The sequence below is a fragment of the Hemicordylus capensis genome, chromosome 16 (genome assembly GCF_027244095.1).
Source record: "Hemicordylus capensis ecotype Gifberg chromosome 16, rHemCap1.1.pri, whole genome shotgun sequence".
Taxonomy (NCBI): domain Eukaryota; kingdom Metazoa; phylum Chordata; class Lepidosauria; order Squamata; family Cordylidae; genus Hemicordylus; species Hemicordylus capensis.
The window spans coordinates 17,292,342-17,319,595 of NC_069672.1; the positions used below are offsets into that span (position 1 = coordinate 17,292,342).

General features: G+C 64.8%; 1 protein-coding gene across 1 annotated transcript in view; it reads left to right on the forward strand.

The window, feature by feature from the left end:
* The window catches only part of EPHA2 (EPH receptor A2), a 29,731-nt gene continuing 2,477 nt past the window's right edge, over positions 1–27,254 (forward strand). Inside the window, exons 1-17 of the mRNA XM_053281431.1 lie at positions 1–257; positions 2,657–2,802; positions 9,403–9,771; positions 15,935–16,002; positions 16,529–17,192; positions 20,938–21,093; positions 21,527–21,859; positions 22,133–22,257; positions 22,403–22,562; positions 22,661–22,760; positions 23,686–23,741; positions 24,074–24,199; positions 24,471–24,653; positions 24,784–24,845; positions 25,457–25,666; positions 26,236–26,385; positions 26,905–27,098. Coding sequence (XP_053137406.1) covers positions 9,669–9,771; positions 15,935–16,002; positions 16,529–17,192; positions 20,938–21,093; positions 21,527–21,859; positions 22,133–22,257; positions 22,403–22,562; positions 22,661–22,760; positions 23,686–23,741; positions 24,074–24,199; positions 24,471–24,653; positions 24,784–24,845; positions 25,457–25,666; positions 26,236–26,385; positions 26,905–27,098 — 2,690 coding nt within the window. The 5' untranslated portion in view covers positions 1–257; positions 2,657–2,802; positions 9,403–9,668. The remainder of the gene's footprint in view (positions 258–2,656; positions 2,803–9,402; positions 9,772–15,934; positions 16,003–16,528; positions 17,193–20,937; positions 21,094–21,526; positions 21,860–22,132; positions 22,258–22,402; positions 22,563–22,660; positions 22,761–23,685; positions 23,742–24,073; positions 24,200–24,470; positions 24,654–24,783; positions 24,846–25,456; positions 25,667–26,235; positions 26,386–26,904; positions 27,099–27,254) is intronic.

Sequence of the window (27,254 nt, forward strand, 5' to 3'; positions counted from 1 at the left end):
TTGTGGGCAGGAAAGCCAAGCTGAGCCCGGCGGGAGAGGCGGCTCCTGAGCGACATCTCGGCCGCCATTCAGACTCCACCAGGGACGCACAGCGAGAGCGAGAGCTGGAGGCCCAGCCAGCCCCCTCCCCTTTTGCAGGGAGACCCGTTTGGGTGGGGGGGGGGCTCCGTCAAATGGAGGGGGATCTGCTGCCCCCGGGAGCAGCAGCTCTTCCAGGCAGGGAGGAAACCAGCCTGGCACCCCACGTAGGCAGCGGGGTGAGGAACAGGATGGGCCCCTTGCCCCCCCCCCACGCAGAGCAGCCAGCCCCCCTGAGCCCAGCAGCCAGAGACCTGGAGGCTTCTGGGGTGCCCCTCGGGTGTGGGGCACCCATGAGACCTCCCTTGCCCTGCCCCCCCCGGATGCCTGCATCCCCTCGATCAGAGGGGCCCCTATTGTCACAGTGGGGGGGGGTGATGCTCAACTTGCAGCAGGCGGCCAGTGGGGAGCACTGCCCGCCTGCTGCAAGTTGAACATCACCCCCCCCCCACCGTGACACCCGCAGTATTTTCAGCCCCTGGGATCCTGAGGGCACAAACCGCAACTGAACTCACAAGAACCTAAGAATATGAAACTGGTCTATTGGCGCCAATATGCAGGAGCGGAAACCTTTCGACCTGCAACTTGACATGTGCCCCCCCCCCCCCGAAGCAGAGTCACGCTTGGCCACCTGGCCCAGCACAGCGACCGCCCCACCCGGGTCAGACGCCAAAGGATTGGGGGGGCCCTCAGGAGGTGTGGAGGCCCAGGGGGAAGAGTGCCTCTGCCCTCAACTCTGGCAGAACGGGGGGGCGGGGGGGCGCCTTCCTGCTCCAGCCCCAGGTGCAATCTTAGGGAGGGGTTGCGTGGCCCCTGGGCCGTCTCCTTGGCCTTCCCTGGAGGCCCCCGGCCGTGCCGCCACCCTTGGGTCCCGCCGTGGGGCACTGGCCCCCCTCCCCCCGCCCACGGGCGAGCCCTGACCCCTGAACTTCCTGCTGGTGTTGCTGCGGCCTCTTGCCAGGGCTGGCTGGGGAGGAAGTGCCGAGCTCATCAGTTCTGGGGGTCATGTGGCCGGGCTGCGCACTGCCCGCCTTGGCTCCATTCAGGCCCCAAAGCCCCTCGGCTGGGAGCGCTTTGTCCGAGAGAGCAAAACAGGAGGTCGGCTTAGCAGGGGATTCCCCGGCCCTCCGGCCCCCCTTTCTCTTCCTTTTGCAGCTCGCCCCTGGCTGGCAGTGCTGGGGGGGGGGCTGCTTCCCCACGAAAGCCTCCGTGGGGGGGGCTTCGTCTCTGGGAGGGGGGCACCTTCTCTGCCCTCCACAGCTGCTGGGGCTTCTCCAGGACTTGGGGGCTCCGTCCAGGAGAAGCAGGAAACCAGCAAAGGCAGAGTGACGTCGCCAGTTATCTGTCTGAAACGGACACGGGAGGAAAGGGGAACCCTTTGGGGGGCAGTGGGGGGGGGCGAAGGACAAGTATGTTTTGTAGAAGGCAATGACCTTTAAATCATGCTGAGATTGGGTTATGTAGGAAGACGGGAAGCTGCCTTCTCCCTACGGAGTCAGTCTGGTATTGTCTACACAGACTGGCAGCGTCTTCCGGCGCAGGGTCTTTCCCAGTGGGGGCTCCTCCCGCTCCCCCCCCCATGTAGGGGCACAGGCACTGACTTCTTCCTGGAGTGTGTCACCCTATTGACTCCCCATCTGCTTTCTGGCGTTGATTCTGCCCCCTGGCATTCAGTGGGGTTCAGCCAAGGGGGCTGCATCTGTGGAGGCCGTGGCAGGCAGGGGAGAAAGAGGGGGGCGTTTCCCCTTGCCTGGGTCCTCCCCACTGAGCAAGAGAGAATATTGGGGGGACCTGGCCGATGAGCGGGTCTGCTGTCGCCTGAGCAGTTGTGGCCCACAGCTGCTTCCTCCCAGGGCCACAGTGCGAGTTGGGCCAGCCGGACGGGGACCCCTGTCCCCCCCCCAGCTGTCAGTATAAAAGAGTGGGAGAGGAGGCCCCCCTCTGGGGCAATGGAGGGCACAGCGGCAGGGCCTGGGGAGCGCTCTCCAGGGCATGGGCCCCAGCCCCCTTTCCCGGAGCCCCTGTGCCTGCCATCCGAGTCGGACGCCCCCACCTGACTCCCTGGTCCCCGCACGGCTTCGTCTGCTGCTCCGCCTCGCCCTCCTTCCCACCCCAGCAGCACCTGCAGCAGGGCCAAGGCAGGCTTTCCTGCAGGGGGGCGGGAGCGGCCTGCCCCACTGACTCAAGCCACCCCAGCCTGGCTGCCTCACCATCCGCAGGGCCGCCCCACGGCTGCTGGCGGCCTGCCTGGTTTCTCCTAGCAACCTCCTGCAAACATAACTGAGAGGGAAGGAGAGAGGCAGAGTCCACCCGCTGAGCCCTCAGGACCCGACACGCCTCGGGCAGGAATGCGCTCTGCATTCTTGGCCGGTGTGAGATGCAGGAGGAAGTGGGGGGGGAGGAGGAGGAGGAAGACAAGGACATCCCCCCCCCCCGGATGCCGGCACAGCCTGAGCCAGCCGCCGCCGCCGCCGCCACTGTTTCCTGGCACTCCCCACTGTCAGTGTCCAGGCGCCCGGGTAAATCTGCACAGCTATGCAATCAGGACCTAAAGCAAACACTGTTCTGTTCCATGCAGAGCGAGAGAGCGAGCGGCCAGGGTTGCATGGAACGGAAGGTGGACTGGAGCCCCGTGGTAATGTTCTGGAAGAACTGGTTTCGTCAGAAGCACCATCCGTTGGGAACCCACTTTGTGGGGCTGCTGCGCAGAAGGAGCTTCTGGCCGTAGGTTCATGTGCCACGTGATGACAATATTTCTAACCACTGGTATATTTTAGGTTTTGTGTCCGGGGGGCAGGTGCTTATTTTGGACGCCTGCAGAAGCGATGGAATATTGCTCACTTGTTTAACCCTAGATATAAAATCCCCCCCCTTTTTTTTAAACAGCCCCAGTTCAAATCCCATCAGGGGAGCCACCTTTTCTCCTGGCTCTGCTCCTGTATATTTAACCACATGCAGAAATAAATCTGCTGAGACTTTTCCCGCAGTTGATTTGCAAACAGAGCAGAGCCCGGGGTGGGGGGCGGGTATCCGTTTCCCAGAGGCCCCGTCCTTCAGCAGGTGATGCTGTGTGGCTAATGACATTGGAGCCCTGCTGGTAAAGAAAGTGGGGCCACCTTGAGCACCCGGAAGAAGGCCCCCCTCTGTGGCTCCTGACTTGACTCGCGGGGCTGCTGCTTCTTCCCAAGAGCACCGTGAAGCGAGGCCGCCGTCTTCTTCCTCCTGCCCCAGGAATCCGCTCAGTGGTTGACGGGGTTGTGCAATCCGGAAACGTCCCGTTGGCTTGGCTTGTCTCACCCCATCGGCCGACCAGGCTGGCATTCCTCTCCCCTGAGACGCTTCACGGTGATCTCTGGTGAGTTGGCAAGACTGGTTCTTGGTTTTGCCTTATTCCTGAAACAAATTTGACAAGGAAAAAGGAGCCGCTGTGCTTTAAAATGAACTGGCAAAGCTCCCCATTCAAATTTGCCTGATGCAACATGGTTCTGCGTAGGGGAGGAGCGCTGGTCTTGTGGTGGCAAGCGTGAATGGTCCCCTTTGCTAAGCAGAGCCTGCCTTGGTTTTCATTTGGATGGGTGACTCCATGTGTGAGCACTATCAGAGATTAGGGGATGGGGCCGTAGCAGCTCAGTGGCACAGTCCCTGCTTGCTGGCATGCAGAGGGTCCCGGGTTCCCTCCCTGGTGGCGGTGGCAGCAGCAGCAGCATCTTCAGGGAGGGCTGGGAGAGAGCCCTGAGCCTGTAACCTTGGAGAGCTGCTGCCAGTCAGTGTAGACACTCCTGAGCTAGGTGGAGCAAGGGTCTGACTCGGTATAAAGCAGCTTCCTATGTTCCTATGGTACTTCAGCTAACGTGTTTTGCGTGTGCACACACACCCACACAGGCGCACAGTCTCCTGCTGCTGCCTCGGTCACTCCCGCAGAGTGATGCTTGCTGTCCATGGAAGAGAGAGTGCGTGGAGCGAGGCGGCCCTTGAGGTCCCGGGGTGGAGAAATGCGCAGGCAGGCATCCAGCGCCAGCACAAGGGGACCCGGCCCGAGCCCTTTGGCCACTCCTGCCACACTCACGCTGGGGAATCCAGCCTCCGCGGCCCACCAGCTGCGATTCAGGCCACGGGCTGAGCCCCTGCCCTGGCCAGGCCACCAGCGGCTGGCTCCTCTGGCTGAGGCCAGGCCCAAGAAGCCCCCACGGCTGCAGAGCAGGGCTGTGCCTGGAGCTCCCCAAGCCGCCCGGCCGTCTCCGTTCCGCTCTAGTCGGGCCCAAACGGTGCGCCAGGAAGGCTCTCGCCAAGACCAAGCCAGGAGCGCTGGCAGCAAGGGCTGACCTCAGCTGGGTCCCTCCTGCACGAGGGCGGGATTGTGCAGAGTTGGGCGGAAGAGTCCGCGGGCCAGAGTGTGGCCTTTCCTGTCTAAGGGGCTGGAAGAGAAGCCTGCCTCCAGCAGCAGCAGCGGCCGCCCTCTCTGGGGAGTGGATGCCTCAGCCCCTGAGAAGGCCCCGCCTGGCCCTGACCGCCTCTCTGCCTGGAGCAGGAAACGGCCCCGGAGGGAGCCGCGCCCGGCCCGCTCAGGACCCCCCAGGAAGGCCCCTGTCGGACCCCGGCCAGGAGCCGGCCGCCTGCGATTCACGGCGGTGCCGAGCCGGTCCCAGGGAGCCAGCCTGGAAGTGTCGCCGGGCCTGGTGCCTCCGCTGCGGCCAGGCCAGCCTCCGCCCCGCCTGGGCTGACTGAGCTGCCCCTCGGGCACGTGTGGCCCTGACAGGGCTGGCCATCTCCTGCCTCTGCCACGTGGGTGGGGAGGGGGCAGCCCCATTGGCGGCTGCGCCTTGCCTGCCTCTGCCACTCTGGGGCTCAGCCAACGGACCCGGCCCCTGGCTCGGGGCGGCCGCGCGAAGCCATCCGAGGGGGAAGCGCCCCTCCTCGGAGCCCGTTCAGACCGAGGCTGCTCTTCCTTCCTTCCTTCCTTCCTTCCTTCTGTGTGCGCAAGCAAGCAGCCCACTCCTGTCTGGCCGGGAGGGGCAGCTTCCGTTCGGCAGCCCCTGTGGGGATGGAGAGGCGCTGCTGCTGCTGCTGGGCAAGGCCGCAACCCCTCTTGCAACGCCCCCCCCCCTCAAAGCCACCGCTCTCTGGAGAGAAGGGTTTGTGCCCCCCTCGATCTCCTCCTCCTCCTCCTCCTCCTCCTCCTCCTCCTCGGGTTTCTTTTTACGACACGGTGGAGCTCAATGCAGGAGAATTTGCATTGCAGGAAACGTGGCAGGAGCTGGGCTGGGGGGGGGGCTTCTGCAGGCAGCCAGCTGTCCCTTCAGGCCTCACCTCTGGGCCCAGGAGGGGGGAGCCCTCTGCATGCGAGAGGGAGCAGCCCCCCCCCCCGCCGTCCTCCCTGCCACACCTTCAGCCCCCAGCAGAGCCGCCTCTTTGTGGCTCTTTAATGACCAAGGAAGCAGGCGGGGCTGTTGTGCCACTTTGGGGGGGGGGTCCCCCCGCAGCTGGGGCTGTTTGCTGCCCCCAGCCATGAATGGGGGGAGGCTTCCTGCCTTTTGTCTGAGGGGCCCCCTTGATGGCTTTACAAGGGGGGCGGGGGGGCTGCTCCTCCTCCTCCTCCTCAGGAAGAGAGCCCTCCTCGTAAAGGGGGGGTTCAAAGTCGGGTTTGTTCTTGCCGCCAACCCTGCAAATGCCGATGATCCCCCCCCCCCAGCGAGGTGGTCCTTCTGGGACAAGCCAGCAGCTGGCTGGGCGGAAAGGCCCCTCGGAGTGGGCCGGCAGGGCGGACGTGCCAGAGACGGGACCTGCCCTGCAACGGGGTCTGGGCACGGGGGGGGCGGGCATCGTGACTCGCTTGCCTTTGTGCATTTCGGACCCAGGAGCATCGGGGCCTCCTTGCCCAAGGGGCCCACAAGCCTTTGCCGTCTCCCGGCTGGAGCACACGGCTGGCTGGCTCGGCACTGGCTCCCAGCTTGTTCCAGGCCTAGACTTAGAAAGCACTTGGGAGTCCCCAACTCACAGAGCGGGTTGTGTCCCCAAGGGGTGTGCGTGTGTGTGTGTGTGCAAGCTGGCGCTTCATCACTTAGACCGGGTAGCACTCCGCTGCTGCTGCTGCTGCTTTTGAACCGGAGCAGCCCTGGGGAGGTGGTGAAGGGGGACCCCGCCCGGCCACCCTGGCTTGGACAAGGCCCCGGCCAGAAGTGGGGCCTCCCTCTGGGCCCCGCCTGGTCAGCTCTGACCGGCAGCGGCCCTCCAGGGCCTCCCTCCGCCGGCACACGGGCTTCCTGGTCCCTTCCCTTGACTCGGGATGCCAGGAACTGGGCCGGGCCCTTCTGCATGCAAAGCAGGCATCCTCCCCTCATGGGCGCCTTGCCTCTCCCTACGGAGCCCGGACTGGCCCGGAGGCAGCAGGCGTCGCCCTCCTCCTCCTCCTCCTCCTCCTCCTCCGGCTAGGGAGCCCTCCCTCCTCCTGGCCCGGTGATGCCTCACTGAGTCACAGGGTGCCTGCCGGGCCAGAGGACGACCGGTTAGACCTCTGGCCCCCGCCCTCCCCCCCCCTCCCCTGGGAGCGAAGCAGCTCCCTTGCTCAGCGGGTTCACCTGCAGGTGAGCAAAGTGCCTCTCGGCCCACAGCCCCAGTCCTGACAGGGGAGAAGAGCAAGGCTTTGCCCCCCCCCCGCACGGCTGTCTCCGGCCTGCAGCGTGGCCTCCTCCTCGTGGCCCCTGGAAGTGCCCGTGCTCAGCACCCCCGGGTTGGAGCCGGCAGCGAGACAATGCGGGTGCTGTTGGGCATGGTTCGCTGCAGAAGCAGGCGGGGCGGGGGGCTCAGGCCTCTCTCAGGGCAGGGAGGCACGCGTCCATCACAGAGAGGCGCTCTGCACATGCTCTGAGGCACCCGCTTGTTGGCGTTTGCTCCAGAGATGAGCCCCGTCTAGTCTTCTGGGGCTAATCCCCGCTGACATGTCAGCCCTAGCAAAAGATACTGGACTGGTTTGCATTTTTCTGAGAGGCACTTCAGGAAATGCACCCCGTGCAGGAGGAAGCGACACTCCGGGGAAAGGCTGTGATGATGAAGGAGTTGCCTGTGTGTGTCTGTGAGTGAATCTCTTGTCCAAGGTTGCTGCCTGAAGGGGCTAGTTTGTAAGCACTGTGAGGCAGAGACTTTGCTCCTGGACTTGGGCGCCTTCCTAAAACATTGTGTGTGTTGTTGGTGCTATAAAAACAAGACGGTGGTGATTTGGGGAGGGCCCAGAGCCTTTGCATGCAGAAGCTCCCAGATTCGATCCCTGGCCGGCAGCATCTCCAGCTGAGAGGGTTGGTGAGGGGGCAAGGCCCCTCCGCCCGAGGTGCTGAGGAGCTGCTGCCGCCGCTGCCACCACTGCTGCCGCCAGTCAGAGCAGACACTGCTAGGGAGTAGATGGACCAGTGGCCAGACCCGGGTTACAGCGGCTTCATGAGCCTGATACTTTGGGGACGGTGCCATATCCCTGACCAGCCTAATCTGTGCGGGCTCACAACAGTCCTGACGGGTAGGCCAAACCCGGCCCCACCTGTCGGACGGAGCGGAGGCCCACGGACCCTTGTGAGTCGCCCAGGGCTGACCCCTCCGGGGGCCGGAGTTCACCCTGACAAGCAGCCGCTCGCCCTGGCGATGCTCTGGCCTTCCTGGGAAACGGGTCCTGTCTTGCTCCACCTGCTGCGCCAGGCCTTGGCGGTCTCTGCTGAGCAGCGGCTCCTGGCAGAAAGTGTGAAGCAAAGCAAGGCCAGGCCACCTCCTGAGCATGGGCAGAGGTAATTTAATGAGAGCTGGCAGGGCGAATCCCCACTGCACAGCAGCAGGAGGGAGGAGAGCATAATACGGGGCTGCTGCCTGCCTCTCTACAGGAGCACCCTGGAGCTCTTCCAGCGAGACTGCATAAGGCTGGATTGGATGGCCTCTGTGGGGCCCTTTTGGCTCTAGACCTTGGCCAGAACCAAAAGCAGGAGGTGAATGGTGCCCTCGGGCCAGTTGCGCGCAAGAGTTCAGTTGCCAAATTTTGACAATAGTCATGGAGGAAAGAATGCTTCTCATACCTCCCTGAAGCGAAATTCTTCTGCAAAAGATTTCTGCATGAGGTCATCCAGGAGAGGGAGAGGCTCTTTGCCGGGTGAACGAGAGGAGACCATGCAGAGGCTCCTCTGAAGTTGACTACTGCAGCCCCCATCATCCACACCCCCAATGGTTGGCCATTAGGGTGGGGTGATGGGAGTTGTAGTCCACAGCAACTGGCAGCCCAAGGCTGGGTCCCCCGGCCTAGCTCAAGACCAAGGCTGCCTGCTGGGGCCGGAGGGCCAGGCCTGGGCCTGGAGGAGGAGACGTGGTGGAGGGAAGGCTCTTTGAGGGGGGCTGACCCACACTCGGGGGTGGGGGGGGCTTCCAAGCCACTGGGGATTCTCCAGAGCATCTAGCCTGCCGCATTTTGGGCCTCCGTTGTGCTAAGAACAGGGCCGAGGAAGCTGCCTTCTACTGAGTCAGACCCTTGGTTCAGCTGACTGAGCCGTGCCTGCACTGACTGGCAGCAGTTCTCCATGATTGCAGCCCCACCTGGAGGTTCTGCCACCTGGGACTGAGCTGGGCCTTCCTGCGTGCAAAGCAAGGGGGCTCTGCTCCTATGGAGAAGTGGAGACCCTCCCCCCAATTACCTGGCTGATGCCCGTGAGGCAGGCGAGTGCTGGGCCCCTCCTGGAGCGGGGTGGATTCCTGCTCCCCTCTTTAGGGGGTCTCCCCTTTGCTGTAGCGCCGTGACAACTACTGCCTCTTCTTGGGGGGGGGGATGATGGGAGTGGTAGTCCAAGCCTGCAGGAGGTGGCCCTAGCCAGGCCCAGCAGCACAGCAGGGGAGCTGGCTCTGCTTGGGGGCTTCTGGGGCCACTGTGAGCCGCTGTGGGGACAGGGAGCCATCTTAACGTATATCTTCCTGCCTGAATGGCTGCTTGGAGCCCTCTTGTGGGAACGCGGCCTGAATGTGCAAGACGACTGCCCCTCTGACGGCTGCTCCCAGTAGGACATCTTATGGGGACTGAATTCGGGCTGGGGCGGGACAGAGACTTTGGTTCCGAAGAATGTCCTTGGAGGACTGTGCCCTGGGCCTAGTTCTGGCCCCCCGCTACGTGTGGGACCGAAGTGCTGGTGGTGGAGAGGAAAAGATGGGAGAATAATTGCAGTCCTGGTTCCCGGTGGGCCCTCAGCTGACGCTGGAATACATGTCCCATAGTCCCCTTTCACAGTGGGGCAAGGCTGGAAACACCTGTCTTCTGGCCTGAGAGGGTGTGCCCACACGTGCACTTTGCTACCTCGCCTCCTCTTGCAGGCATCCACCCCCCCCATGGGATCCAGAGGTAGACTGCCCTGAAGCAGGAGGCTCCATTCCCCGATCGGACGGCGGCTCCGCCCAGCGTGGAGGCTCCTGGGCGGGAGAGGGCGGGGCCGCGTGACGTCGGCGCGGAGCATGAATGAACTCGGCGAGAAGTTTCCCACCGGTCCCATTGAGGGAACTTCTGCGCGGCGGCGGCGGCGGCGCTCCTGGCTTGCCCGGCGGAGGAGTCGGAAGGCAGCAGCCCCCGAGCCCAGGCGAGCATGGCCGGCAGCCGCCTCCTCCCGCGACGGGCCGCGGCGCCCCTCCTCGTCCCGCTCCTGCTGCTGCTCCAGGCGGCGCTCAGCCGCGGCCAGGCCCGCGAAGGTAAGCCGAGGCGCGCTGCCTCCCGACGCCGCCCTGGACACGCGTCTGGCCCGGGACTCCCTCGCGGCGGGGAGGCTGCTGGGCTCGTTCATCGGGGGGGACCTGGAAGGCGGGCGGCGGCGGCTGCTGGTGACCCCTCGAGCCCCGCCGGCCCCCGGGCCACCCCCCCCCACCTCCTCCTGCTCCTTCGCGCGCCCCCCGGGACTGTCCCCGACTGTCTGCGCCAGCAAACTCTTCCGGAGTCCGGGTTCCTTCTGGGCAGCAGCCCGGCCGGGCGGCACGTCTGGAAGGCAGGCAGGAGCGGGGAGCCGCTGGGCGGCGGCGGCGGAGGAGGTGGAGGCGCAGGCCGGCCGCCGGCGTCTCTCCGCGGGCCCCGCCGGGCTCCTCCGGGGTTGGGGGCAGGTCTCGGGGGGCGTGTGCTGCTCTTTCGCATTCCGGGCCGCCCCCGCGCGGTGGGGGGGGGGCTCGCTCTGCGCCTGGCCGGGGTCGGCATGTGGCGCAGGACGGGGGGGGGGCTGGGCCGGGAGGCGGCGGCTGCTGCTGCTCCCCGAGGCGTAGCCCGGCCGGGGCGCCCCCTCTTACAGAGGAGCTCTGTGGGACTCGGAGGCTGGCGGGCCTGGCGGCCCCCTGGGCACCCCCCCCCGAGGGCGAGGAGCCCCGGCAGGAAGCGGCCCGCTCCCCCCGCCCGGGAGCAGCAGGTGGCGCTGGGGTGGATTCACCGTGTGAAGGGGGCCGATCCGTGATTCACCCCTTGCTGGTTACACAGGGAGCCGCCCGCCGACACCCAATTGCCAGGCTGGGGCTCGGGGTCGTCCTGAGGGGCCCCGGGTGGCCCCCCCCTCCTCCTCGGAGCAAGGCCGGCGCTGTGCTGGGCGCTTCTCGCCTCGCCTCTTGCCGGGATTTTTTCCAAAAGGAGGCCCAGAATCCCCACACGCTGCTGCTCGGGGGCTCCTGGGCGTCTGTCTCGGGGGCAGGCTGGGGGTCCCCACAGAGGTGGGCGTCGGCTCCCTCAGACGCTGCAGCTCGCCAGGGACCCATAGCAAGGTGCCGGGGGGGGGCGCCTCTGCTCCTGCCTACTGAGAAGTGGGTGAATTGGACCCCCCCCACGGTCCCAGCCCCATTTGGGGACTTCTCAGGGGGGCTGCCTCCCTCTCAGGGGTGGGTGTGTCAGGAGCCTGTTGCCGGATCCTGAAGGGTATACTCGCGTGAAATTGGGGCTATAAAAACCAAGTGTGGCACAATCGGGGGGGGGGGGCTCTTGGTCAGGCGGGATTGCGCCCCTCGGTGGCTGCCTGCCTGCCCCAAGAGGGGGAACCCGCCTGAGGCAGCCTTAGGGGTTAGACTCTTCCGGCAGGCAAGTCCAGACAGGTCTCTGGGTGTGTGCAGAAAGCTGGGCAGTCATTCCTGATGGGGGGGGCCTGCCCCAGAGCCTGCCTCCAGGGGGAAGCTTTATCACTGGCATGCGCACGTCTGTGTGGAGTTGTGTATCTTCTTAAATCTGAACAAGCGGATAATTTGGCCACCCTGTGAGAGGTTTGAAGCAGCTGCAGCAAAAGTACGTGTTTAAAATCATAGGCGCCGTAAGCACACAACCTTGACTTGTGTGGAGACTTTGTCCTGGCATGAAAGAGTCCTCTGGAGCATGTGAAGAGTGCTTTCCCTGGCTTCTGCCACCCCCAGATCCCACATATCCTTCTGGGGAGGCCCCCCGAGTCACCTTGCCTCCCCCCTCCCCAGGCGCTCTCAAAGGCCAGGCCCCCGCTGACGTGCCCCCGCAGGGATTATTACGCTGGCCGTGCCCCCTTGGTTAAGCAGCGTTTGCCCTGGTTTGCGTTTGGATGGGTGACCTCTTGCGAGCACTGCCGGCTGCCAGGCTGGGGTGGAGCATCATGTGTTGCCTGAAGGAGGTCCTGGTTGCCCCTCCTTGGCGGGAGCATCTCCAGGTGGGGCTGGGAGGACTCCTGCCTGGAACGTGGGAGAAGCTGCTGCCAGCTGGGGCCCATCTAATGCGGGGGGGGGGGGTTGTGTTGTGCGCAGAAGAGCCGCCAGTTCTGGCCAGCCTTGGACTGGCGCCCCCAGCCCCCCCCCAGTATCGGCAGGAGCGGGGATGGAGCTCCCCCCCCCCGGCCAGGCCAGGCCAGAGAGCCCTGGATGGCGGGTTGGGGCCGGCCAAGGGCTGCTGGGAGGCCCTTTTTGCCTGCTCATCAAGTCCTGCGCTTCCCCTCCGAGGCAGGCTCCCCCTGCCGCCCGCCCGGGACGGCTGCTTCCAAACCTCAAACCCGAAGGGCCCTGCAGGCTCGCCAGAGACAGGAATGTTAATTAAATGACGGCAGGGCCGGCCAGCCGCCTGGGCTCTAATTAGGCTGGGGCGGAGAGGAGGCTCCAGGCCTGCTTTCTGGGCCTCAGTGGAGCCAGAGTCCGGCCCTCGCCCTGAGGAGGAGGAGGCCCACTTTCTGCGCTCCTGGGATGGAAAGGCCCCCGTGAGAGAGGGAGCCTGGTGGTTCTGGCCCTCCGGGGGGATTCGCGGCCCCCTTCCCAGCCCCAGGGCTCCTTGAGGAGTCCCTTGCCCAGTCGCAGGCACCCTGGCATGGGGAACGGAGGGTCTCCTCCCCTCCCTGAGGGGTCTCGGGGGCCCCCTTCTGTCCCCAGCTCTAGCAGCTCCTGGGATCAGAACGGCTCCTTTCTGGTTATCCTCGGTGCTGTGCCAGACCTCTGCGTGTGCTCAGAGGCACTCTCTCCTTGAGTGGCGCTTCACACATTTCTGGGCCCGTCCCCGCTGAAGTGGCGGGTTTGGGCTGCGGGCGTCTGGGGCGGTGGGCTTGGCCGCCATCCACCCCCGGCAGAGCCTCCGGGTGCGAATCCCGATCCGCAGTCAGGCAGGGTGTGTGGCTCCCGGCCCCCACCCCTCACAGGCTCTTCCTGTGGCTGAAAACAAACTGTGGAAGGAGGAGCCATTTCAAAACAACTTGGAAGTTGGTGGGAAAGGAAAGCTCTTCCAGATGCCGTGGGGCTGGAGAGGGGCTGGAAAGTGGGGCGGGGTGGGGGGGGCAGAGGCAGAGCCCAGCCTGCTCCTTTTCTTTATTGGCCAACGGAAACGGCTCCAGAGGCAGCCCTCCCCGTGAGCGGCTTTTTCTGTGCCTGCCTGGTGCAAAATCCCGGCTCTTTCTCTCCTTAGACTCATGATGGGTTTGGAAATGTGAGAGGAGAGGCCTTGTGAGAGCTAAGTAGCCAGGCGGCTCAGTGGAGCCTCCAGTTCAGAGGCAGTCTACCTCAGGAAAGTTGCGGGAGCGGGCTGTTGCGCTGCTGGCGGCTCCCCGGCCCCCGCTGGTAACAACAGGAGGTTGGGCCGGATGGGCCGGCTGTGGCCTGGCCGAGCAGGATTAGGCCTTGGGAAGCTGTGTGGCAGGCGACTGGCCATTGCAGCCTTGGAACCTGGCCGGGGGGGGCGGTTTCTGCCCAGCTTCTGAAAGGCAGGCCCCCAACTTTCTTGACTTAATGCCTGAGGGAGCAAAGCCCCCCCCGCCACCACACACCCTGTTGTTTGCCAGGCCCCCGCCCCAGGTATTTGAGAACCTGGAGAGGAGAGGGTGGCGGGGGGGGGAGGACATGCCGGCCCATCGAGAAGGTCCACTTGTCAAAAAGAGAATCGGGGCCTAGTACTTGGCTGCCTCTTTGGGAGCTGCTGCCGGCCACCTTTGACCCGGGGGGGGGGGCGGCTGCGTGACACCCAGCAGGGGAGGCGTGGAAGGAGCTGCCGGGCCCCACCCTGGCAAAACCCACACGCTGGGTGCAGCGGCAAGTTGCAGCCTGCCGCGTGACAGGCCTGGGTGGCAGCTCTCTGCCTCTGACAGGGCTCTTGCCCTCGGGAGGCATGGGGGGAGGGGCACCTCCACCCCACCCCTGGAGCGGATCCTGGCCAGGCCCCAGAGATCCCCCCCCACAGCAGAGTGCTTAAGGCTCTGGGGGAGTTTGTGGGGAGGGGGCCTCTGAAAAGCTGAGGAAGGGGTGGTTTGCCCGCCTGGAGTTATCCCTCGGCCCGGGTGGGCCGGGGGGCACCCCATTCTCTCCCCCCCCCACCCCGTGGATATTCAGGAAGTTCAAAAGTGACTCGGATCCAGAGCAGATGGAGGCAAACCAGAGTACAGGCTGTCTCTGCCTTTTTAAAAGTACAACTTGGGCTGGATAATAATGTTTTCTCCCACTTCCAGAAATGCTCTGGCTTGGGTGGTGGTAGGGAGTTCCATAGGTGAAGGACAGTGGCTGGGAATCCCTTTCTCGGTTCTCTTGGCTGCCAGGCTCTTGAACAGAACCTTTAACAGGACATTCCCACGTAGCCTCTGAGCCTACGCTGAGTCCATTTGGTGCTGGGGCCGAGCTGCAGGCTCGGAGGGGAGGGGAGTGTCTTGGAGCTCAGGGGCCGAGCAAGAGGCCTTGGCTTCAGCCCCTGGGATCCTCCCCAGTGAAAAGGCTCTTGAGAAAGGGGCCCTGGGGAGCTGCTGCCGATCGGAGCAGACCGTTCTGGGCTAGCGGGAGCAAAGGCTGGACTCTGTCAACGGCTGCAAAGACCTCCAGAGACCAGGATCTCTTGCACCTGCGCTCTGACAGGTTTCCTTCCTTGGGTGTTGTGGTTCTGGGTGGGTTTCTTGCGAGGGGCTCCTGGGCCTGGCTTTGGCTAGCTCGGGGGGGGGGGGGGCGTCCCTGGCCTTGCACGGACGGTGTGCCGGCCTCGCTCTCCTCTCCTCTCCTGGCCTCTCTCCGGAGCCCTTTGCCCTTTCGTGGCAGGCTCCCACCCTGTTCCCAAACAAGCTGCTTCTGCTTCATGGCGTAGTCAGCAAACCGGGTCCAGGAGACACCGGGCAAGCCCAGGAAGGAGTCTGGCTCCCAGACCAGAGCGAGACTCGTAGCTGGCCTTGCGGTGCTGCCCTTTGCTCACGGAAGAAGCAGAAGCAGAAGAAGAAAAGGCCGGGCTCCAAGCGGCCCCGGCCCACGGCCCTCGGAGCCCACCCACTGGTTTCTGCATGAGTCGCTCTTCTGAGGGCTGACTCCGGCAGAGACGACGGGACGCCGCCTCCTCCTCCTCCTCCTCCTCCTCCTCCTCGGAAGCAGACGGTCCCTTTGCTGCCTTGCGGTGGCCGAGACGCGGGAGGTCAGAACAGTGACCCGCTCGGGCACCCGTCAGGTAGCCCCCTCAGGCTTTCTGGGCTCACAGGAGCCTTTCACTGGTTGCTTTGAAAAGGGCAGCCGTGTGCTTGTGGCTCTCTCAGCACCCCGGTTAGGAGTGGCGGCCTTAACTCTCCCCCTCGCCCCCCCCCCCGGGCTTGAGGCGATGCTGCCTGATGGGCTGGACGGGCTTCTGTTTGTTTTTCTGGAATCTGCAGCGTTGCCTGATGGAGGAGTGAACTTCCAGGCGACGGCTGCCAGGCTCCCTTTGCGGGGAAGACTTTGGCACGGCGACGTTTAGAAGCCCCCCCCCCCCGGTGTGGCCTTTAAGGGCCCCCCGGAGCACGGCTGCTCCGGGCTGACACCGCAGGGAGTGTTGAGCCCAGGCCGGCCTCTGCCCCGGGCCCTTGCGGGGGAGGACGGGGCTTTCAGGCCAGGAGCTGGCTGGGAGAGAAGCACCCTTCAGAGCGACACGCCCCGCGGCCTCCGCCTCTGAGCTCCTGGGTAGCCAGCCAACCAGCTCTGCCGCAAGGGGGAAATGTGGGGTCAACATGGGACCTTGCCTGACAAACACACGGCGGGGTGTTCAGCATTGCCTCTGAGTGCGTGCAGAGTTGCTTGCGGTGACTGCTGAGCAACCGCAGCCAGCATGTCTGGGATTTGCAGATAGGTTTTTCCAGATCAGAAAGTGGGTCTTCTGTGCAAAGAGGGAAGCCCCAGCACCTTGTGCCGGGGTGGGGTGGGGTGGGGTGTGTGTCTCCCTCCTCTGGGGCAAGAGTCGCTCTGGCTCTGGCGCCCGTCCGATGCCGTCTCGTATGCCCGGCGCTTGTGTTGGGGGAGGACTGGAACCTGCCTCTCTCCAGACCGGCGCCCTCCTCGGGTGCTGGGGTTGAGACCCCCTCCGGAGATGGCCCCGGCAGGCGGGGGGTGGGGTGGGGGGGCTGGCTCCCTCTCTGCAGGGCAACATCCTAACCTCTTCTCTCCTTTGGGTTTCTCGTTCCAGTCGTCCTGTTGGACTTTGCCAAGGCAGAGGGCAATCTTGGCTGGCTGAACAGCCCCTATGGCCAGGGGGTAAGTCTGCGTCTCAGTCGGGGTGAAGTTGCCACCGGCTTCGGAAAGGGGGCAGCCCACAGCCTGGGCAGCGGGGGGCGGGTGGGACCGACTCCTGCTTGGGCTCACTCTCTGGCAGGCCTGAGGCCCTGGGGAGGGGCTGCCGGCCAGTGCAGGCAATCCTGGGCTAGATGGATCAAGGGCCCAACTCAGTTTGGCAGCTTCATATATTCATTGGGCAGGGGAGACTCGAGCGGGGCGGGAGAGAAGATGAACCCCTCGTCTGAGTTGGGAGGAAGTCGCTTCCTGGGCGTGAAACCTTTAGCAAGCAGCAAGCGCCCCCCGCCCCAATCCCAGCCCCCTGGGAGGAAGCAGGTGAGGCACGCAAGGCAAACGGGCCGGCTCTCCAGCCCCAGGGATCAGGGCCAGCTTGCTGTCCTTTGAAAGGCTGCTTTCCGCTGGGCCTCCCATGGCAGTGAGTTCCCCGGGAGGCTGGCCCGCGTCCTTCCTGAGCGCCCTGACCGCCTCCCTCCCTCCCTCCCGCCAGTGGGACCTTCTCCAGATGGTGATGAACGGCTCCCTGATCTACATCTACTCGATCTGCAACGTGATGGAAGGCGAGCAGGACAACTGGCTGCGCACCAACTGGATCTACCGGGGCGAGGCCCAGCGCATCTTCGTCGAGCTGCAGTTCACCGTCCGGGACTGCAACAGCTTCCCCAGCGGGACGGGCGCCGCCTGCAAGGAGACCTTCAACCTCTACTACGCCGAGTCGGACGTGGACTACGGCACCAACTTCCAGAAGCGCCAGTTCCGCAAGATCGCCACCATTGCCCCGGACGAGATCACCGTGCGGGAGGACTTTGAGAACCGCCACCTCAAGATCAACCGGGAGGTGCGCGCGGTGGGGCCCCTGGCCCGCAAGGGCTTCTACCTGGCCTTCCAGGACATCGGGGCCTGCGTGGCCCTCCTCTCCGTCCGCATCTACTACAAGAAGTGCCCGGGCGTCTTCCGCCACATGGCCGCCTTCCCCGAGACCATCGCCGGCGCCGACTCGCAGGCCTTGGCCCGAGTGAGCGGCCGGTGCGTGCCGGACGCCGTGGCCAGCGAGGAGCCCGCCATGCACTGCAACTCGGACGGGGAGTGGCTGGTGCCGATCGGAGGCTGCTCCTGCCGCGCGGGCTACGCCAAGGACGGGGACAGCTGCGCAGGTGAGGGGCCCGCCAGGCTCTGCAAGCGGAAGTGAATAAGGAGCCGCTAAGAGAGCTCACGATCCGGGCAGGGGCCCGAGGCCAGTGGCTCTCCCCTGCTTAAGAGGAGAGGCCCCCTTCCCACTGTGAAAGGGGCCCCTGGGCTCACTCGGCAGCATCAGCGTCTCCGATCCCATCGGGCTCGTGGGAGTCGCCGGGGGGGGGGTGCGCTTGGCCGGCCTCCCAGCTTGCAGCAGAGGCGGCCTTCAGGAGCAGGCAGCGCTCAGCCGGGGGGGGGGCACGGGTGGTGGTATTTCTGCATCGTCTTTAGGGGGCTGGCAGGGGGTCCTGCTTCTGAGCCTGCCAGACGCAGCCCGGACGGTTCTGTGTGTCTCTCCCGTGAAATGAAAAGCTCAGGGGGGGACGTGGGGGCCCTCCAGGCAGGAGTCTCCATCCGTGCAGGTCTGGAGAGGTGGGCTCCGCTCTGGACTCTCTTCCGCCTCGGGGGGTGGGGGGGGTCTTTCTGGCATGGATTGGGAAGGCTGGCCGGGGGGAGGCCGTGTCCCTGGGAAGGGCCTGCCTGTCCCAGCCCCTTGGCAGGATCTGTGCCCCTCCGCAGCCGCTGGGGCCGGGCTGGGGCCAGTGTGGGAGCAGGTGCCCCCTGGCCCTCCCCTGCACGGGTTGGGGGGGGCAGCAACAGCCTTGGCAGGCCCAGCTAGAGTCCTCCCCCCCCCCCCGGTACGGCCTGGCTCTGCTGCTGTTCAGCCTTCCTTGAACGGGTTTCCTGTTGCGTCCGCTGAGCTCAGGCAGCAGCTAGCGGGGGGGGGCGGGCGGAGGGGGGGCCTTTGCTGCAGGAATGTGCCTGGGTTTTCCAGAGAGAGAGCGATAAGGAGCCTCCAAGGCGATGGGGCAAGAGAGACCAATATCCGCCCCTTGTCAGGCCAGCTGCGTTATCTCTGGGGCCAGCGTGGGGGGGGGCAGTGGGGCTCCAGAGGGGTCGTTGCTGCCATGAAAAGGGGCCCCTGTTTGGGGCTGGAGGAGAGTGGCAGTGCATCTCTTGGCCAGGCCAGCCGACCTCCTGTGGCCCCCTAAGGCAGGGGAGGCTTCCTGAGTCTGACCCGCTGGGGGGGCAGCTAGCCAAGTGGCCCTCCAAGCTCCCCGGCTGGAGTCCTCTGCATGCCAGGCAGGGGCCCCATCAGCCAGCGAGAGCCCCCTCCGTCCTTCCCCCCCAGAGCCTGCATTGAAAGGCTGGTGAGTCGGGGCAGGGGGGGCCGACCCCTTTCCGAATTCTGACTGTATTGATACTTGTAAGCCACCGTTCTGTAAGGTGCTGCTGCTGGGGGGGGGGGCTCTGCTGGAGCTCAGGGTCTGCCCTGCAAGCAGTGTGGGGTGGGGTTCCCCCCCCGGTCCCCCCCAAGGGGTTGTCTTGAGCTGGGAGGGCCTGGTTCCTGGAGCACAGGAGGGTGCGTCCCCCTCCCACACCTGTGGGCAAGTGCAGCCCAGTTAGCATCACCCCCCCAAAAAAAATCTTGGGTTAAGAGCACCAAGGAGGGTCCCAGCCAGTGTCCCCTTTAACAGGGAGTCCCAGATGTTGTTGACCACAACTCCCATGATCCTCAGCCAAAGGCCATTGTAGCTGGGGGATGCTGGGAGTTGTAGTCAACAACGTCTGGGAATCCCTTTTCCCTGGAACACTGGTCCCAGTGCCCCTCCCCCTTAAAAAGAATGCCCTTTGACCCCCCCATCTAGTCTGGGGGGAGAGACCTGCTTGGGGGTGGGGGAAAGGCTCTCCACCTCTCACACAGGCACACTCCTGCCCTCCCCCATGATGGCCGCAAGCAGCCCCCCCCCGCCCATCAGTACTGGCCCCTAGGCCCACCAGGGGGGCCTGGCTGGCTTCCACAACAGCAGCTGCCACTGTAGGCCCCCCCCCATTGGTCAGTCTGGTGCTGTATTGTGAAAGTGTATGTGGGGCAGGGTGGGGGGTGAGAGAGGTTCTGGCTGTGCCAGTTTGTGGGGAGCAAGACCAGGGCCTGTGGAAGGAGGGCATGGGGGGGCCCTTGGTGGTCGGGGGGGCTCCTTTTCCAGAGGGTCCCCCCTCCGTGGCCCCCTTCCCCTCCTCTGCTCTTCCTCCCCCAGCCAGTGGCATCCATCCCCAGAGCGGAGCCGGATGAGGCCGACTGAAGGGGGTCTGCCCCCCCCCACTCTGGGGAAATGTGGACGTGGGGCGCTCACCCATGGCGGGCCACGCATGCAGCCTCCCCACCGGGACCCTGAGCCCGGGTCTCTCTGCAGAGACTGGTTCTCTCTCTCTGCAGTCTGAATGGGGGCATTGTGTGTGTGTCTAGGAGGCGCTTGGCCCTCATTAAACCAGGCAGGCCGTTGGGGGCCGCGAATGGCAGGGCGGGCACATCCCTCTGCCTCCCCCCCCCCCGCGTGCCCAGCCGGGCTCTCCTGCCTGTCTCTCCACCCCCCCCCCCCCACCAACCGTCGGATTCCTCCCCAGCTCCGTCAGGGGCTTCCTCCCCTCTGCTTCATCTCTCTGCGCTTCATGTCGAAGTATGCCAGGTGATGCGCCACACTGCCGAGGAGTTCTGTGTAGCTTGGAGGCTTGCAAGGGCAGCCGTGTGGCCCCAGGGGGGTTTCCAAGGCGCTCCTTTCACGCCCGCCCTGCCCACAGCTAGACTCAACAGGCAGCCTCTCGCCTGCCCTGTTTGGCTCTCCTGGTTGTGGCCAAGAAGGGCCTGCTGGGGGGGGTGGCTGGGACCTGCCAGGGGGGTCCAGGGGAGCGGCCAGCCCCCTTCGCTCTGCTCTGGCCCTGTCTGGATCGGGTCCCTCGGCCAGTGGGGGGGCTTGCCGGAGCACGTCCCGGGTTCAGCCCCTCCCGGGCGGCAGCGTCTCTGGGTCTTGCGGTCTTTGCTGCGGTGGGGGGGGGGCTTGCCTCTGGGGGGGAAGTGCGCTCAGCAGGAGGCTGAAGTTGCCACCGGCCTGGGCCTGGCCCTGCAGAGAGCAGCACGAAGCAAGCAGCCCCTCCCCAACTGGAGGGAGCCGCGGTGGGGGGGGGGCCCTGCTGCTTGGCTGCCCTGGCCCCCTCCCCTCCCCTCCCCCCCCAACCGCCACTGTGTGCAGAGGGGGGGGCTGGCCCAAGGAATGTGCCCTTTTGTGTGCAGATCTCCTCCGGCCTCCTGCCCCCCCCCCCAGCACAGGAAACAAAGGCGGTTTATCTCCCGGCATAAACAGAGGGAGGGAGCCGGAGCCGCCGAGCTTCCTGTGCAGGGCTGCCCCCTCCTTCCCCCCAGCGGGAGGGGTGTGCCGGGGGGATCGGGCCCCCGCCTGGCAGCTGGGATCTGGGGCACGGCCAGGCTCCTCCCCACAGAGAGAAGCCCCCCCCCCAGCCCCTCGGCACGGCCAGCTGCTTCCGAAAGCTCTTCCTCTGCCGGTCCTTGAGGAAGCGACGTGAGCTCAGGAAAGCGAGTCCCTCTGGAAGGACTGGCTCATCCTGGAAACTGGCCGCCGTGGCTGGCATGTGCCCAGGACGCTGCCTGCCTCGGACCGGAGCCCTCCATCCGCCGCCCGCCCGGCTCCCGCGTCTCAGCCCAGGACCCTGGCCGCGTTTGGCCCGAGGCTGTACAGGGGGGCCCCGGGGGCCTCTGGGCAGGCACCCTCGGGTCGCTTGCTGGCCAGCCCTGCGGTGCTCGGCAGCCCGTGTGGCAGGCTCAGCCCCAGGCTCACCCCTCCCCGCTTCCTTGCCCTCTCTCCCCTGCAGCTTGCCCGGCCGGCTTCTTCAAGCAGGAGGTCTCCAACGGCGCCTGCGCAGAGTGTCCCCGGCATACTCTGCCCTCTTCCGGAGGCTCCGCCTCGTGCCCCTGCGCAGAAGGCTATTTCCGAGCCGCCAGCGACCCGCTCTCGATGGCCTGCACGCGTAAGTGGCAGGTTGCCCAGCAGGGCCCAGAGCCCTCTCCTTGGGGCCCCCACGCCCACCTCTGTGAGGACGTTCTGCCCGCGGGGCGGTTCTCCATGGAGGCCAAAGGCGGGGGGTGGCCCCATTTCACGGCTCGGAAGACAAAGGGGGCGGCCGGGATTCGCGGAGGGCCAGTCTGGCGGGGGCTGCCCACTGCAGTGGCCGAGGGCTGGGCCTCCGTGGCCAGAGGCGGCTTGCTGGGCTGCCTGGAGCCCAGGCTGGCAGCGGACAGGGGCTGCTTGTGGGCAGGCCCCCTTGGCTGCCGGGGCCGGAGGAGCCCAGAGGGAAGCAGCTGCTGCCCCAGCCAGAGCCTCTGAGCAGGGAGGGGCTTTGGGGAGGCGCCTGCCTGCCTGCCTGCCTGCCTGCCTTCAGGGCTCTTGGTTCTGTCCTCCAGGCCCCCCTTCGGCCCCCCACGGGGTGACAGCCATCGGCCTGGGCGCCAAGGTGCAGCTCCGGTGGGCCCCACCCCGCAGCTCCGGAGGCCGGCAGGATGTCACCTACAGCGTGACGTGTGAGCAGTGCCTGCCAGAGTCGGGCGAGTGCTGTCCCTGCGATGCGGCCCTCCGGTATTCGGAGCCGCCCCACGCCTTGACCGGCACCTCCCTGACCATCAGCAACCTGGAGCCACACGTCAACTACACCTTCACGGTGGAGGCCCAGAACGGCGTCTCCTCCTTCAGCAGCCGCCGCAGCTTTGGTGCCGCCAGCATCAGTGTCAACCAGACGGGTGAGAGCCTGGCGCTTGCCTCCCGGCCCTGCTTGCAGGAAGCCCCGGGGGGCCCTGCGGGACTGGGCAGGCTGGCTGAGAGGGGCCGGGGCCGGGGCGGGGGGTCCGCTCGAGCAGCCGGCCCTTCCCAGGCGCAGGGTCCTGCACAGGCCTCTGTTCTTCCGCACGCTGGCCGTGGGGACGCCCTGAGTCCGGGTCGGCGTCCTGCTTGTGGGAAAGGCACGAGGGGCAGCCCGCACTCAGCTCCTCGCCTTCCCTTCCTCCCTTGTGCAGAGCCTCCCCGGGTGACTTCGGTGGCCCTGGAGGGCCGCACGGCCACCAGCCTGACTCTTTCCTGGACGGTCCCGCCACGGCAACAGAGCCACGTCTGGAAGTACAAAGTCACGTACAGCAAAACGGTGGGGCTCCTGAGGGGCGGCGGGGGGGGCGTATCTCTCCCTGCCAAGCGGGGGTCCGGCTTCCGCCCCTCTGCCAGGCTGGGGACGGTGGCACATCCCGCTTGGCGTCTCCAACCCTGGCATCTTGGCGCTCTTTCTTTGGCAGAAGGAGAAGAACAGCTACTCGGTGGTGCACTGCGAGGGGACCTCGGTGACCCTCTCCAAGCTGGCCCCCAGCACCCAGTACCTGGTGCACGTCCAGGCGCTGACTCAGGAGGACCAAGGGGCCTCCAGCATGGAGTACGAGTTCGAGACACTTGCGGAGCGTGAGTCCCGGGGAGAGGGGGGCGGGGGGAGGGCCCTGGAAGAGGCTCCAGCTGTGCTGGCGGCCGCCCCTCACCACCAGACCCCCTTCCTCCTGCAGGCTCGGACGGCACAAGCACGGCGGTCCTGGGGGGCTCCATTGCGGGCGCCATCTTCATGGCTTTCCTGGTGGGGGCGATCATCTTCCTGCTTCATCGGAGGTGGGTGTGCCTTCTGGGCTCTGGGAGAGAGCAGAGAGGCAAAAGAGGCCATAGTCCCCGGGGCGGAGGCAGACGCCCAACAGACTTGGCCGGTCTTGGGAACAAAATGTGGAGCCTCGTTTGGCAGAGACAGGAGTGGGGTGAGGGGGCGCTTCTGTCTGCTGGTCCTAAATTTCATGGGATGACCCCTGGCTCTCGTGTGATGCGAGAGGGAGAAGAATTTCCCACCATGAATGATTTTATAGACCTCTCTCATGTCTCCCCACAGTCGTCTTTTTCCTAAACTAAATCGCCCCAATACTGGGCTGGATGAGCCCTTGGCCCGATCCAGCAGGCCCCTCCGTATGTTCTTAAGCCATCACAAGCGAATAGCCATCCATCTTATTTATGTATTTCTCTGTGTAAGCCACCCTGAGCCATTTTTGGAAGGGCGGCACAGAAATTGAATGAATGAATGAATGAATAATAGATCATGCCCAGCAGCTGCTGCTAATGTGGAGATCCCTGTCAGACTCGACTTGACCTCTTCAGCTTTGAAACTGCTTTAATTCTGTTTTAGTCCACCACAAGTGAAGGGTGGGAAGAAATATGCATTCCTGACTCAGTGCCTTTGCACTCTCCTCCCTCTTGGGATTGTGGACTCCTGTCTTTAAAAACCGGTCTGTTACAAAGCATGGAGTCCGTGCCATTTCCTGGGACGTGCCTGCACGCACACAGCAGCAGAAATGGGCCAGTAACTTGGGGTCCTTGCACGAAAAAGTCTCACAGCAGAAGAGGGAGAGGACAGAAGCCGCGCTTAGGCTTTTCTTCCCAGCCCGTGGCAGGCAAAAGTCCCTCCCCCTCTCTGGCTTCCTGTGGGGGCGACCCTGGCTTACCCTGCCTCTTAGGGGGTCCTCCAAATTCACCCCCATCCTTCTCTTTCTAGGAAAAAGAACTTGCGGGCCCGCCAGACTTCGGAAGACGTCTACTTCTCCAAGTCTGGTGAGTAGTGATCTTTGTGCAGATGGAGTTTGCCAAATCCGGGACACTCCAAAGACGTTGGGAGGTTGGGGTATGCCTCTGTCGTGAGGCAGTGTGCTTCCCAGATGTTGCTGACTACAACTCCCATAATCCCCCGCTAAAGGCCGTTGCAGCTGGGGATGCCGGGAGTTACTGGGAACACTACTTCTGAGTTTCTGCCTGATGCTTCGGGTGTGTGTGTGTGTGTGTGAAAGCGAAGCCTTTGGCAGGAGTCCGTCTGGTTTTGCGGGAGCCCTGCCTCTCGGTGTGTGCTGCCAGGCTTTGGAAACAGACCTCTTCCTTCCACCCCGCAGACCAGCTGAAGCCCCTGAAGACGTACGTGGACCCCCACACTTACGAAGACCCCAACCAGGCTGTGCTGAAGTTCACCACCGAGATCCACCCATCCTGCGTCTCCCGGCAGAAAGTCATTGGGGCAGGTAAGGGCAGAGGAGCACCTGGGTCGTTTTGGAGCCCCCCCACGCCCCCCACAAATGGAGCATCCTTCTGCTCCGCCGGGCAACCACACCACCCGGGACAGACCAAAGAGGGCTTGGGGGCCCGGACTTCAGCCCCAAAGGCCAGGGGTGGTCAGAGCACCTCTGGGGAGGGGCCGCCGGGGCTGGGACTCTCCCTCCACCGCTGGCTCCGGGAGCTCAGAGAGCAGAGGCGTCTGAAGGAGGGGGGTCTCCTCTGCTTTTCTCCTCCCAGGTGAATTTGGGGAGGTCTACAAGGGCACCCTGAAGAGCAGCAAGAAGGAGATCCCGGTGGCCATCAAGACGCTGAAGTCCGGCTACACGGAGAAGCAGCGCATTGACTTCCTGAGCGAGGCCAGCATCATGGGCCAGTTCGGCCACCACAACATCATCCGCCTGGAAGGCGTCGTCTCCCAGTGTGAGGGTCCTGGGGGTTCCCGGCCAGCTCTCCCTTCCGTGGGGCTTCGTGTGCTCCAGGGGAACGTGGGGCAGAGGGGGCTGGGGGGCTGGCGCTCACTGAGGGACTTGGCCGCCTCCTCTCTTTGCAGATAAGCCTTTCATGATCATCACGGAGTACATGGAGAACGGGGCCCTGGATAAATTCCTGCGGGTAGGTGGGGTTCCTCTCTTGCGTGGCCCCCTCCTTCCTCGTGGACAGAGTTAGGGAGCGGGAAGAAGCTCCGTCCTTCAGACTCAGCCCACAGGGCTCTGACGGGCTAGAATGTGAGACCCACGGGTGGGGGGGGAGCGGTGGCGGGGTGTGTGTGCCTGCGTGCGCCCGCCCATGCGCTTGTTCTTGGCCGGGACCAATCTTCTGCTTCAGAAGCTCTTCCTGGGCCTGTGTCTGGGGGCTTTGTCCCAAATGCCTTGGGGAGACATGAGGCCTGGGAAAGCCGTTCTTCACTGGAGTGAGACGCGCATCATGCCCGGTTTTTGAAATGAGGCGAGGTGTAATGCAAGTGGCTGGGGGAAAGTGCTAGAACTCAGCAAAGTGGACGAGTGGGATATCCAAGGCAGGCTAAAGGAAGTCCAGTCCCATGGGATTCCCTGCCACAAGATGTTTAGGTGGCTTTAAAAGAGGATTAGACAAATCCATGGGGAACATCCAGATTCAGGGACAGTATCCAGAGTACCAGGTGCTTGGGCCAGGTAGGGCAGGGCAGTTGCCTTCAGGCCCTGCTTTGGGCCTCCCTCCATCTTCTGGCATTCTTGCCTCGACAGGAGAAAGATGGGGAGTTCTGTGTGATCCAGCTCGTGGGCATGTTGAGGGGCATCGCCTCGGGCATGAAGTACCTGGCCAGCATGAACTACGTCCACCGGGACTTGGCGGCCCGCAACATCCTGGTCAACAGCCAGCTGGTCTGCAAAGTCTCGGACTTTGGTCTCTCCCGTGTCCTGGAGGACGACCCCGACGCCACCTACACCACCAGCGTAAGTGAGGCCCGGCTTCTCCGCAGCTCACATCCCAGCCGTGCCAGGAGTGGGACGGGCCTTTGGTTTGGCCCGAATCAATCCAGGATCGGTCCAGTTCTTCGGGAAGGGGCGGTTATTGCTCCTGAGGAGGGCAGATCTGGAGCCGGTCTCTGGAACCGCTGCCTGGAGCTTCAGAGCAAAAGTCCGGCCAGAGGAAGATGGAGACGGGGGTGGGAGGAAACCAACCCGTGACTCGTGGGGAGCAGATAATCAGGGCTGGACTGGTGACAGATTGTGCCTCCTCTGCGGGAAGGAAGTCGGGCTGGGAGCCAAGCCAGGCTGGAGAAACCATCTGAGGGAAGGCGGCGGGTGGATGGGCCTGTCGCTGCGGCCGGAGGATTTGCCTTCCAGTCCTCTGCACCTGCCAGCCGACTCGACCCTGCTTGTGGGCCGGGCACTCCAGCCATTGAGGGTGTGAGAATCCCCGAGGAGGGCCGTGTCTCTCCGCCGCCCCACACACCCCGGAGGGCACCTCTCCGGATCGGGAGGCGCTGACGACTTCCGTTTTCCTTGTTTGCCCTCTGCAGGGTGGGAAGATCCCGATCCGCTGGACAGCGCCTGAGGCCATCTCGCACCGCAAGTTCACCTCGGCCAGCGACGTCTGGAGCTACGGGATCGTCATGTGGGAGGTGATGTCCTACGGCGAGCGGCCCTACTGGGAACTCTCCAACCATGAGGTGAGGCCCAGAGGCCATCCTGGGGGTGGGGGAGCAGCATATGTCGTCATCAGCCCCCCGTCACGCCCCCCTCGCCCGGGTCCCTCCACCCTGGTCTTTCTGCACAGTCCCTGTCTGTCTGTCTGTCTGTCCTGGCTGGAACTGGGATCCCGTTGAAGCCTAACCCTGACCCCTGGCATGCAGGCATCAGTCCTGCTCTGGGGCCTGCTGGGAAACACGCCCCCCCCCAAACTGGGGTCCTGGGCTGGCTGCCTCTTATTGCTCTTTTTCTGCCTTGGAGGCGCTTTTTGTGTCCTCTCCTCCTGCCTGTGAGACCCTCGCGGCCAGTAAGAGGAGCATCTGTTCCGTCTCCTGAATGTGGCCCCCGCTCTCTGCCCACAGAGGAGGGCCCTTGACGCAGCTCACAGAGGGCTCCGGTCCCAAGTGGCCAAGGGGCAGAGCTGCGGCGTGTCCGGGGGGCTTGCTGGGGCGCGGCTTGGAGGGCTGCCTTCAGCGCTGCCCCTCCTCTTCCCCGGGCAGGTGATGAAGGCCATCAGCGAGGGCTTCCGGCTGCCCGCCCCCATGGACTGCCCCTCGGCCGTCTACCAGCTGATGATGCGGTGCTGGCAGCAGGAGCGGAGCCACCGGCCCAAGTTCACCGACATCGTCAGCATCCTGGACAAGCTGATTCGGGCCCCCGACTCCCTCAAGGCTCTGGCCGACTTCGACCCTCGGTAGGTGCCGCTGCCTGCCCTCCTCCCGCTCCCCCACGTCTGGTCTGGGAGCAGAGCCGGCTCCTGCCTCTCTTGGGGGGGGGGCTGCTCTCTCCGCTTCAGCTGCCCCCCCGCCCCCGGCACCCCAGCCGGGAAAGGGCCGGCCTCTCAAGAGCT